This window comes from Carassius gibelio, chromosome A18 (genome assembly GCF_023724105.1).
Source record: "Carassius gibelio isolate Cgi1373 ecotype wild population from Czech Republic chromosome A18, carGib1.2-hapl.c, whole genome shotgun sequence".
In the NCBI taxonomy this organism is placed as follows: domain Eukaryota; kingdom Metazoa; phylum Chordata; class Actinopteri; order Cypriniformes; family Cyprinidae; genus Carassius; species Carassius gibelio.
The window spans coordinates 5,095,412-5,108,738 of NC_068388.1; the positions used below are offsets into that span (position 1 = coordinate 5,095,412).

Consider the following 13,327-nt stretch of genomic DNA (forward strand, 5'->3'; position numbering starts at 1 on the left):
AGGTAAGATGATGGGTGAGATCAAGGTTGCTTTAAAGAAGGAAATGAAGACAGAAGGAGAGCAGCTGGTTCTTGAGATCCTGCAGTGCAGAAACATCACCTACAAGTTCAAATCTCCTGACCACCTACCTGGTATTGAAACATTCCTCAAACACATCCTTAGATATGGCACTGACATACAAATATTGTAGTCAAGATAAGTTAAATGTCAACTGAGAAATCTTGATAGTGTACTGAAGAACTATTATTTCACTATTTCACGTCATAGACTTGTATGTAAAGCTGTATGTGGTGAATGTGGCCACTCAAAAGAAGATCATAAAGAAGAAGACCAGAGTGTGTCGGCACGACAGAGAGCCATCATTCAATGAGACATTTCGTTTGAACCTGAATCCTGTTGGCCACTCTATCCAGGTGAGAGAGATTATAAACTGAGGCAAATTCAAAATGCCAGACAGTCAATATGGCTGAACAATGAGTATCATTTTATACCCAGTAGCAAAATACACAAGAAGTATTTTCTGCGCATTAAGGCTGCATTTATTTGATTAAAAAAAAAAAAAAAATGAAAATTGTGAAATTAACAAATTAGAATAACTTTTCTCCTTTTAATACATATTTTTTTATATATAATTATTTGCTTCTTAATATTGTTGTATATAATTAAATGTACTTTATTCTTGTGATGGCAAAGCTGAATATTCAGCAGCCATTACTTTCTTCAGAAATCTTCTAAAATGCTGATTTGAAAAATAAATAAATAAATAAATACAAATCTTATAATCAATGTTGAAAACAGTTGTTCTGATTATTATTATTATTATTATTATTATTATTGAGAAAACCAGGATACATTATTTTCAAGATTCTTTGACGAATAGAAAACATTTATTTGAAAGGTTTTTTTTTGTTTGTTTTTTTGAAGCAATTTGACAATCTTTACTGTCACTACATAAAAATATTGATTTGTAATATATATTAATATAAATAATGTAACTGATCCAATGCTTTTAAATGTTGAAGTGCATGTAGGCCTATTGTATTATTTAATTTCCTTACTTTCTTTCTTTGTCTTTTATCCCCTTGCTCTTCACAGCTGTTCCTGGTTTCAAATGGAGGGAAGTTTATGAAGAAAACCCTGATTGGTGAGGCCTACATCTGGCTGGACAATGTGGACATGCGTAAGCGGGCCGTCAGCTGGCACAAGCTAGTGGCCACAACCAGTCAAACACAGCCATAACCACATGCCATCCATCTCCCATCAATGCCCTCCAAAAAAAGAGAAATAAAACAGGACAAGGTGGGTTTGTGTGTCTGGAATGACTGATAGATCATGGAAAGAGTCCATTCACCAAGACAGAGACATGTATGTCCACTCCCAGAGCACTGCTATTGCAGGAGTCATTTCTGCAACTACATTCTACATCTAACATATCTTAGGCATGGGCCAATTATGACTACATTTCAATGTCATTCCTGCTTTTATTAAAATCCAAAATCATATATATTTCTCGCAAAAAAAACATTGTTCGTAAGAGGATAGATGTAGCATATAGTTGACACAATCATGTGATATATAATGACCATATCAGACTATGTTATGCACTGTATGGAGGTTATACTGTAAGGAAGAAAGACAATCATAAATATAATGGATTCTATTCTTTGAATGCAACATCCAGTCACACAGTTCAATATCCCTCCGTTTATCATTTCTTGAGTGTCGTCTTCAATGTTTAGGGAACGTTGAAACTTCAGGTTGTGACTGACATCAGCTATTGGACATGGATCGGTCAATGAAGTCGAGATGATCTGGGTTTCACACATTCCTCCTGATCATTTCAAGAAGTTTGCTGGATGCTAAATGGAGGTGTGCTTTGTTTTTAGCGTCTCAAGTCCTCAAATGTGGTTCTCTGAGGTTAAAAGGCATCTATTTTCATCCCAGAAGTATGATTGTATGTGTCCACCATGTGTGTTTGTTTTATGAACAGCATCTTGAAGTAAATGTCATGTTAGTGGTCAGATGTTGTCTCTGTTTTGTGACCAAGTTCCAAATGTGACTCCAAATATGCAAAGATCAATAATAATAATGATAATAACTAACGTACGTTTGAGTCCTCCTTGGTATTTATATACGGATTCTGGCTCAGTTGGCTTGATTGAAATCCTGATGTAACGTTTTGTTGTTTACTTTAATGGTGCAAGGTGTCTGTCCTGCGTCACGTGTCTCTGTTCCATGGTGGTGCACTTTTGATATTGTTTTTCTGCTGTAAAGTTCATCTGTTCATGTCAGTTTAGTTCTTTTTCATTATGATCACTGCCTCTTTAACCTCCGCCATATCAGTGTGTAATGACACTAGTATGTGCCATTGATAGATAAAGGCACATGTGTTTTGTCCGTCTAGGATCTCAACACAAGACAGTTATTTTCTAACTTAACAGTCAGTGTTTCCATTATCAATATCACTGGACATCTTTCAAACATGGAAACAGACTGTTTTCTTACCTGGCTAATAAAATGTACACTAACGTTTCTATATGATTTAATCTGCATCTTGCACAAGTGGTGCACAGATGTACCTGAATATAAGGTTGCTGTCATAGTAAGATCAACTATTGTGTGCCAACCTGATGTTTTAACCAAATCCACTGGTTCTGTTTGGGTAAATCTATGCAACATGGATTATGTTCTTTGAATGCATAAATTTTAACATGCGATATCAAGCGAGTGTCTGAATATTTGTATATCTGTTAAAGAAAAGGGGAAAAAAAGAAATTAATTATATGAATATTGTATAGTGTTTATTTTTTATTCATTTATTTATTACTTCCACTTTATGGCACAGTACATTTTACTCATATGCACTTTACATTATTGTTTTCATAGGTTTCAAAATGTAATCGTAAATAATGATAAAATAAATATGCTGACCTGAAAATTAGATTTTTTTTTTTTTTTTGTAAAAGGTAAAATATATATATATATCTGTGCAGATTTTAAATGTAATAATGCATATTTTATGTTGTGCATCGTTATGATGGCCTATTAAAACCTGTAAAAAGTGTCATCAGTTTTATTTAGATCATCACACCTTTCAAAGTGTGATTTTTTTTTTATGTTTTCTTTTTTTTTTTAGATGTTCCCTTTAAACAAGCACATCCATTCAATCTGTTTAACTACTAAATATAAACTTGTATTCTAATATTACCCCAATCATGATGCATTTGATGAATTCAGTTGCTGTAAACCGTGTGAATGTGATTTTGTTATTTTTTGATTTTGTAAATACATAGGATATTTTCTATGAGAAGAGGTCTGAATATTTATTTGGCCTGACGTTGAGCATGTGATTGTGATCGAGGTCAAACTCTGTCTGTACATATTGTATTTGTCTAACTATGTAAGAAAGTAATATCTGGATCATTTTGAAATCATGTGTTCGATCAATCCATTCCAACCTGTTTGACAAAATCAACAACATCTCTCACAGTGAAAACAAGATGGTTTGAAAATAAAAAAAGGAAAAAAGACGACACAAAATTCCCTGTCAAATTGAATGGTTGGCAAAGAGTTTCTATGTTTTTACATAGATGTTGCATGTTTTGTTAGATGTATGTTGATATATTTTGCCTCCGGATTCAGTTTAAAAAGAAAGAAAAATTGAACACATCATCTGAAGTTGTATGCGGACTGTAAAAATGCTTGTAAAATGAGTCTTGTTTTTCACTTCATGTAAAAAAAAAAAGAAGAAAAAAAGAAAAAGAAAATAGTATACAAAAATCCAATGTTATGGTTTTGTGGTTGTCCACATGATGTCATGAAATTATGCAAATTGTGCAGTAGAGAAAAGGAAAACTAAGAAATACAAATCTTTCTCCCTGTGTCTAAATAATAAATAATAGATTCTATTTCAAATGTGAACATGCATTTTGTTTGTTTTGATTCTTTGATGCTTGTATCTTGTCAGCCGGTCTATTTTTCAATCTTATTCGATGGTTGGTTGCTGAATTAATTGATGTGATGCAGAGTGCTGTCTCAGCCCACAGACCATAGTCAGGTTAGATGCCATATTAAATCTAATGTGGGTGAAAAAGATGCTGTGAGGGATCAACATGGTTTTTACCAGGCCCACTCTTTTTATTTATTATTTTACCACCGTCCCTCTCTTTTTTTATTTAATATTTTCTCGCAGAGTGCAGCCTGCAAGATAATGATGACGCGATTATCTGTTGATTTCTTGGCCCCGCCCCCAACACGTCACCTTGCAAGTTGCTCAAAATAAAAAAGTGAGATAAAAATGGAAAACAGAAAGCGCAAATGCGGCGCCGAAAATGCCAGAATAAAAAAGAAGGCGGCTTTGGAAAATGATGCGGCAAACAACACAACATAACATAACATAAACAAACAAACAAACGAAGACGAGGCCGGTAAGTAAGCTAACGTTAAGTTAGTTAGGAGCAGTTCAAGATGCTAGCGACATTGCAAAACAACATTGTCTGCAAACCACCGTTCATGTATCAAACTTTTTCTTGTAGCTCTTCAGCAGCAGCCGCCTCTAGGCCCGTTTTCTGCTAAGAGCAAGGCCCAGTAACGTTATCAAGCTCCAGTCATGAGCCCAACACAACAGAATGGGCAGATTGTCATTCAGAAGAACTAATAGTAATGAAGAGCCTGAGATAATTAATCATATCTGATGATTCAGCAATACATGAATGAAACTGAGATGATTCTGTCATTAGAAAGTGCAATACATTTTATTTTAGTCTTTATTTTTTATTTTGTTTTATATATTTGTTTTTATTAGATTTTTTTTCTTCATTTCAATGTTTGGATATTTATGAATACTAAATCTTAAAGAAAATAGATTCTTATACTATCCTGTTATTTACTGTTCTAATAAATCTTCACTGTTAAGCAAAACGTAGGCTAAGGTTTTTGCACTGAATAGGAAATTATGATTTTTTAAAAAAAAAATACAATGAATTACAAGGCTGTAGGGAATTATATTCTGAGTATTTAATTACATTATTTTAATATAGTCAGTTGTGAACTAAAGTGGGCCGGTCTAAGGCATGAAACTCCAGGGCTGAAAATGAGTCCCAATCCGGCCCTGGTCTTTATAGCGCTCACTATATAAAGGTTCTAGATCACTTATAGTTTCTAATTTTCAACTCACAACTTTCAAAACGTTTTTATGGAGTATTTGTCTACTGATTCTTATTTTATTTTATTTTATTTTATTTACTTATTTGCATATATAGACCAATTTATTATTAGTGTAATGTCTAAACCCAAAAATAACACTTGTCAGTCAGTTTTATATATATATATATATATATATATATATATATATATATATATATATATATATATATATATATATATATATATATATATAATGTATGTATTTATGTATTTATTCATTCATTTTGTATTATAATACAAAGTAAAAAAAAGGAATATAAATTATTTATATATATATATATATATATATAATTTATATTCCTTTTTTTTACTTTGTATTAATCAAATAATACAAAATGAATGAATAAATACATAAATAAATGGACAAATTGGCAAAGACTGATATCTGAAGAATAATGTGAGACTAAAGACTGGAGTAATAGCTGCTGAAATTTATGATTTTTCCATCATAGGAATGAATTACTTCTAATAATATTTCACAATAATTTTGTTTGTTTGTTTGTTTTAATCGATTGAGTTTGCAGTAGGGGCCTATCACAAGGAAATTATCGAGTATGGCTTTGGATTACTAAAAAGTTCTAATTGTCATATTTGTCTATTTTATGTCTCTCTCTCTCTCTCTCTCTCTCTCTCTCTCTCTCTCTCTCTCTCTCTCTCTCTCCCCCTCTCTATCTCCGTGTCTTCTTCGTTATGAAGTGATAGTGTGTGTGTGTGTGTGTGTGTGTGTGTGTGTGAGTGAGTGAAATGGTTTTGCTGATCCACTCGCTTGTGTTTACGGTGTTTGGCCAGCAGAGGGAGATCGAAGAATTCTAATAATTGCACAGGAAGACTAGCCATACACGAGTATTCAAAAAAAAACTTCAACAACTTGATTATCTCAGTTGTTCGATTTCTGTTTGTCGTTTCTGTTTCTGAAACGAAATAATCAGTGTTTTGAAATAGCCTAAATGGATTTGGTTGAAATCTCTTTGTGAGCAATGTTTGAATTGCAAAAAACATGCACATATTTGATAAGTGAAAGAGGAAATGAGAGAGAAAGAGGTTCACTAATACATACTTTATTATCCTCTCTGTCAGTGCTAAATTAATTAAGGAACACAAGGCAGCGTTACCAGAACGATAAATCCTGCCACTACCACTCACCAGAATAGCCTCAGATTTGTTTCGAAGCAGGAGCAAAAAGAACCATATAGACTCGAAATAAGATTTTCTCTCTGGGTAACGTGAGGCAGGGCATGTTGCCATGGAGACGCGGGTGAGGGGTAGGAGGACCCAGGGGAGCGATGTAGCTCGGATAGGAGGATGTGATACTCATCATCCTCAGTTCAGCAGACCGTGGTAAATTCTAGTTTTCGATCCGTCTAGTCAGCCAGTATTACTCGTTAATACTGTGCAAATGAGAACACTTTCCCTGAAAACCGAGCGAACGCCGCGCACGATTCTTAGCTCGATAGCCATAGCAGGACTGCTTTGACAAACATATAATATCTGAAGTTAATTAGCTTCCTCAAAACTCTCCCAAGAGGCACTGCTGTGTTTGTTTCAGGCTTAATCAGCGCGTTGTTCGAGTTACCGAAACCAGGCTGTTATAAATATGCTACATACATGCTCAAAATATAACTTTATACTGCGGACCACATGATCATTCTCATGTGAAGGCCCTCCATCCTATAATTTAAAAGGCAGTTATATGTTTTCATGTAAAGACACAATTTATACTGTGAAAAAATGTAATAATATAAATGTGTAAGACAGTATTTGTGTATGTTGTTTTTACAGTTTACTGTACTTTTAGATGTATTCATTTATATATATATATATATATATATATATATATATATATATATATATTAGTTTTTAGCAATTTAATTATTTATTTAAATATTTAATTTATTTCAATTTTATCTCAAATTTAATTTTAATTAAATATCTGTATTTTTGTTATTTATTTTATTATTATTTTTATTGTGTATTTAAATCTGAATAATTGTATTTTTAAATCTATTAAATCCATAATATATATATATATATATATATGTGTGTGTATATATATATATATATATATATATATATATATATATATATATATATATATATATATATAATATTTCTTTAAACTTCACGGACCTATAGCACCAATGTTAATATAGTTAAGTGAAATTAAAACCATAAAAAATTATGTTATTGCAATATTATAAAATAATTTATAAATAAATAATTAAATAAAAGCTCAAACCTATTTTATTTCAGCGACTGACGGACATGTTTTTTTTTTTTTTATCCAGCTGTATTTACTAAGTGCAACTTATATCACCCAAGTGAAAGACGTAACACCAACATGTCAGAAAAAAAAAAAAAAAAGAAAAATGAATAAATCACTGAGTTGGAAAAAAAAAATCACTCCCCCTCCTAAAATGACTTGTAAACTCAATCAGTTGTAACTATTATCTCAATGGCACAAAAATCAATTTGACTTTCAGCTGTGGTCATTTTGATTATCTTAGCATGAAAAGTTATTTCCTGGTGCATTTCAGTCATTGGTCTTGTAACTGAAGCAAGCAATCAACTGTGGGTGAGAAAGCACTGTCAAAAGATCTCCAGATAAAGTTGTGGACAGAAACAAGTCAGGGAGATGGATACAAAAAATGTAAAAGTCTTTATCAATGCCGAGAAGCACAGTGAAGTCTAAATTATTAAGAAGTGGTAATTATTTGGTACAACACAGACCCTCTGTGGATCAGGATGTTGCTCCAGACTGGATGAAAGAGTCGGGAGGAAACTGGTAAGAGAGGAGGCCAAGAAGCAGTTGTGGGAATTAATGACAAAGAATGGTCATTGTGTGCATGTGACCACAATATCTCATTCTCCACAAATGTGGCTTGTATGGGAGGGTTGCAAGAAAAAAGCCACTCCTCAAGAAAGGCCACTTGCAGTCATGACTGAGCTTTGCCAAAAACACACCTTGCAGATTCTGAGACCGATGAGACTAAAATTGAATTATTTGGCATCAACGCCAGACGATATGTCTGGTAGAAATCCAATACAGCTCACCGTCCAAATAACAGCATTCCTCCAGTAAAGCATGGAGGTGGAAATATCCTGTTATAGGGGTGTTTCTGTGCAGCAGGGACTGGAGCAGTTGTCAGGATAGAAGGAAAAATGGATGGGGCAAAATACAGTCAAATTATTGAGGAAGATCTCTGCCAGAAAGTTGTCAATGTGAAGAAGGTTTGCCTTCACACCAACACTCAGCCGGCATAAAGAGTTTCATCCACAAATGCACCTGGATTATCCTTTGGAAATGCTTTTAATGCACATCGATGTCTAATACACTTCACTGCCAGAGTGTGTGCTGGACCGACCCCATAAACACATATCTGACTGAAGGGAGTTGGGTGAACACATTAAACTGGTTGCAAGCAAAGTGCACATGCACTCTGCTTCCCAGCATCCTTTAATCATCACCTGGGATGTGAATAAGAGGAAAGAGGTCACAACAGTGCTGTCTGTTTAAGACCTATTGGGAATTTTAATAAGAAAGTGTGTTTGTGATGATGGGACAGCATCTTTTCATTTAGCCGAGTGCAGGCCCAGAGCTTTTATCCTGGTCTGTTATGTAGTTGGCTACTCTCTCTACTTGAAGCTACCACAGGGTCACGCTGTATCTCTTCTCTGTGGTGGTGCATCAGTACAAAACCTCCTCTAGGCCCTATTGGATCCTCGGTTCGATGGGTGCTAATGGACCTGCAAAGACCAGGCAACAAAAGCACAAGGCCTCTCCTATTATAGAGCTCGCGCTCTCTCGCAGTCTTGCGCCTTGTTGCACGTGCCTCGCCTTGACACTCATCGTTGCCGCGGAGAGCGCGGTTGCTAGGCAACGGGTGAAAGCCGAAATCCCTGGGTAACTCGCCGCTTACTGCCCCGACCTGTCTCCTATCCCTGCTCGCTGGCTTATTAACTTTAATTCATTTGGGGGACAGAGAGAGAGAGAGAGAGAGAGAGAGAGAGAGAGAGCAGTATCTAATTTAAACAAGCATTATAGCTATATTAATCGGCTGCAATTTATACAATTGCATTACATATTAAAGAAGAGTGCTGTGCATGCATGATATGTGGACGCATGTGTTTATGAAGGAGATGCATCATTCACTGACGCCCTAAATGAATAATGCACGAATGTATGTGGAAAACAAGCTACCGCGCGCCTTCGATATTGATCAGGTGCAAATAATGCATAATAATGCAGTGTGTTTAAGGCAATAGGCTAATTGATCAAATAGTTCTTTGCAGTTACGTTGGTTTTTAGTTTTATAATTTAATATAAACGGATTACAATATATATATATATATAAAACATTTTATATTAATATTATAATATGTAGGCTATAGATATAAGAAATACTTTACGTATAGAATAAAGGTGGCGTTTTAATGTTCATAATGATGATGATGATTTTATTATATAAAATGTGTATAATTAACATTTCAATATGTATACACAATAAATGTTATATTTTCATGTAGAAGGCGGCGTTGTTTTAATTGTCATAATTATAATAATAATAATAAATATAATAGTAATAAATTTATATTTATAATAATTATATTAATAATAATTATTTTTAGTTGTAGTAGTTGTAGTAGTAGCAAATATTTTATATGTATATAATTTGTATTAAAATAAATATTCTATCAAATAATAGAATAATCGATTTAGTTTTTTGTTTTTGTTTACATGCAGATGGCATTATTTTGTTAATAAACCTACTATAAATTAATATAACATGTATTTATATAGACTACGTTGTGTAACCACAAGTATTATGTAAAATAACTATAAAATCTAAATATTTTGAACAAATATTTGCAGTTTATTTTTATGCACCAATCACTTTCTCAATATTTTTTTGGCTTTCAGGGGGTATCACGGCACTTTTGTGCGCATTCTTAATTGATTTCAGTAGGGTGTTGGGCTACTTATGTGTTGAGGAAGCATAAGAGAAGGAGGAGGAGGAGGAGGAGGAGGAGAAGGAGGAGAGAGGGACTTGAGAGGGTTGCATTTCACCAGTAGCGGTTTTAGGCACGGGCGAACCGGGCAGCCGCCCGGGGCGTCATTTTTTCGTGACACATTGGGGGCGGCAGCACGAGCAGATAAACAAAAAAATCCTCTGTGTCGCGAAGCGATTTTTCGTCATTTATATCATTTCACTGTGTGTGGAATTGGCAAATTGGCGCTCCCTGCAGCTGCCGGCGCCCCTGCTTGCTTAAAATATCCATTGAAGCTTTGTGTTGTGAGAGAAGTGTAAGGGAGTGGGGCGAGAGGCGCGTGCGACATTTCACCTCTGGGTCTCTCTCAAATGGAACGGACAGGGCGGGGGTGGACGGGGACGGGGGATCCACACTAGTAATATAATTAATAATAGGCTAAAGTCAGTCACACACCTCGACTTTCTTCCAAATAACGCACATTTCATTCATAATGTTATAATACAGGCCTATAGTTCCTGCAAATGAAACTAGGTAATACAAAACGATTATGCGGTCATCAAGGTGAATTGGTTTAGTCTTGACTTCTGGTCGTGAGCGACAGGTGGGGGGATGGGAAATCTGTTGATTGTCGAGTGCCAAATAAACAGAGATGGAGAAGAAAAGGTCAAAGCCAGGTGCCCAATTTCGAAAAAAAAGAAAAGAAGAAGAGGAGAAACGAGCAAAAGATTAAGGTATGCAACTATTGTCTCTGTATCATTACAGTATCCATTTCATGAATGAAGGGCTAATGTTAATTGGTGGTGGGTATAACTCTTTGTTAGCCTTTTTGCTATGATGCTTGCTATGCTTATACAACAATAATTTGGTTTCAACTCAATTACGAGATCTAATTTATAATATTGTGCTTTGCAATAAAACTGTTAAAAGTTCAGTTATCATTTCCATCAGTTGGTTTAACATTAGGCCCCGTAAATAACCAACAGCATTTTATTTGCTACACAGTATGCTAAGTATAGTTTCCTAAATATAGTTTTACAAGTCATAACTAAACGTGTGTCATGTGTATAATTTGAGGCAGTAACCTAATGGCACCTCCATGAAAGTTAGATTGATATACAAATTTTGGTTGAAAAATATCCTGAAACCCAAAAAGTTTTTGTTTTTGCCTATACATATAATTTAAAGTCCCAGTGACCATAGCATAATGTGAATAAAATATGATTTTTCATTGTATTTTTTTTTTTACTATTTGTTTCTATGCTCTAAACAATGTGATGACATGGGGGAAAAATGAAATAAATATATTTTTTTTTTTTTCCGGGTCTAGGAGGATATAGCGTGTAATGACAGACATTTAGTGTGTAAGAGCATGTTTATGTAACCCTTCTATTATGTTTTGATTCAATTTGACCCTAGGCTGTTTTAGCTTTATAAAACATTATCCTATGGTCTTTTGATTTCAAATGCAGTTAAATTGCAATTTCAGGGGCACTTCTAAAATATTTTGGAGCATCCTCTGCCACTGGTCGGGATGAGCCAACCACCTCCTCCGCTACACATATGTCTCCACAAATATCTGATATTGAGGATGAAGACCTCTTTGCCTCTACTTCTACCCAGCATGAGCTTTCAGGTGTGCATATCGTGTGTGTGTGTGTATGTGTGTGTGTGTGGGCTACAAGACAACTGCAATTTAATGTAATTTTAATATTTATGAGTAGGACTGTGTTTTTTCACTGCTATGTGTTTTGAGTAATATGCCAATATGCTGTCTGATAGAAATGCCTGGAGCTGAACCCCCACTGAGCCCCACTGGCCCTCATATCTGACTGACAGGATTCGGACTGAGCTGGTTCACAGAGGACCAAGTAAAGTGCCACCTGGCTTTGTTTTCCGTAGGAATGAGAGTAATGGGAGAAGTTGCCACCACTAATATTTTAAGAAAACATTAGTAAGTGGTGAAAAGATGGCAAGAAGTTGGCTGATTTATTCAATTAAGAACAACAGCCTCTTTTGCTTCTGGTGCAAATTGTTTTCCAAGAGGAACATCAATTTAACAAGTGCAGGAATGGCAAATTGGAAACATGCATGCAATGATCTCACATCATATGAAAACAGTTGTTATAATAAAATATTGCTGTTTGTGCAGAACTTTGTTTGCTATTTTTTGTGTGTGTGTGTGGTTGGGGGGGGGGGGGGGCGCTCGAAAGGGGTCTCGCCCAGGGTGTATTTCAATGTAGAACCGCCACTGCATTTCACGAAGATCCGATGAAAGATAGCAGGATATTGCAATAAGAGGGCAAGAGAGAGAGGTGGGTGCAGAATGACGCTGATTCTGGGCTATTGATCTCTCCCTCCCCTCTATATGGGGTCAGTAGTTTGATCAGAGAGCGCGCAGGATCACACAGAAGAGCCACACACGCGCTTTTGTAAAATGAAACGGTGCATATAGAGCCATCCAACAGGACACTCATCACCAATCCGATCCCGTCTGTCTCTAACCTGATGACGGGAAATAATAAGATTATCCAGCAGGACAGGAGAGCAACACGTGATATTTCGGGAGAAAAGTAACTGGTGTGGACTGACAGATGATGGTGCGCTCGAGATCAACGGATATGACCATGAATCCGTTCAGAATCTCCGTGCTGATGGTGTTCCTCTTCGCAACTGTTCATATCTCGTGCCCATCGCAGTTCCCCAGTCCGCTCATGTAAGTACTGTAGCTACTTTGACGTTGTTGTCTGTGCAAGAAGAGCGTGACAGCGTTTTAGCTGTTGATTAAAATGCAGTTTTTCTTTCTTTCATTCAGCCTCTGTGTATCTGTTCGGACGTGCGCAAGTGTAATTGTAAGTTTTTTGTGAGTGTGTAGCTAAATCGTGCTGGATGTACAACACACTGAACTATTTGTTTAGCCTACCTATGTATGGTTTAACTTTAATTTAACGCATCGTATGCAATATGTACACTTTATTTAGTTTAGTTTTAAATAGTTTTATTATAAACAATAATTGTCGACGCCTGCATGCCTAAATAATATCAGTAACGTCCCAACGCTGAAACGAACATGTAAACTAATGGAAAATACATACATTTTGTTGGTTGTTGTGTTAACATGTAATGTTGTTTAATA

The 13,327-nt window shown here is 35.3% G+C and overlaps 2 protein-coding genes across 7 annotated transcripts in view; both read left to right on the forward strand.

The window, feature by feature from the left end:
- The window catches only part of LOC127934648 (protein piccolo-like), a 44,395-nt gene extending 40,474 nt beyond the window's left edge, over positions 1-3,921 (forward strand). For 4 of the 5 annotated variants that reach the window (XM_052532163.1, XM_052532164.1, XM_052532165.1 and 1 more), the window contains 3 exons: positions 3-131; positions 268-413; positions 1,096-3,921. In XM_052532163.1, the coding sequence (XP_052388123.1) occupies positions 3-131; positions 268-413; positions 1,096-1,239 (419 nt within the window). In that variant the 3' untranslated portion in view covers positions 1,240-3,921. The remainder of the gene's footprint in view (positions 1-2; positions 132-267; positions 414-1,095) is intronic. The other variant, XR_008147869.1, reaches the window with a different exon arrangement.
- Positions 3,922-4,242: 321 nt separating this feature from the next.
- Positions 4,243-13,327, forward strand: part of LOC127934749 (voltage-dependent calcium channel subunit alpha-2/delta-1-like) — a 92,517-nt gene continuing 83,432 nt past the window's right edge. The window contains exon 1 of one of the 2 annotated variants that reach the window (XM_052532321.1): positions 4,243-4,427. Coding sequence is in view for 1 of the 2 variants with exons in the window: in XM_052532320.1 (XP_052388280.1) it covers positions 12,786-12,907 (122 nt within the window). In the remaining variant the exon portion in view is untranslated. Of the gene's footprint in view, positions 4,428-12,435; positions 12,908-13,327 lie in introns of those variants that run through there. The other variant, XM_052532320.1, reaches the window with a different exon arrangement.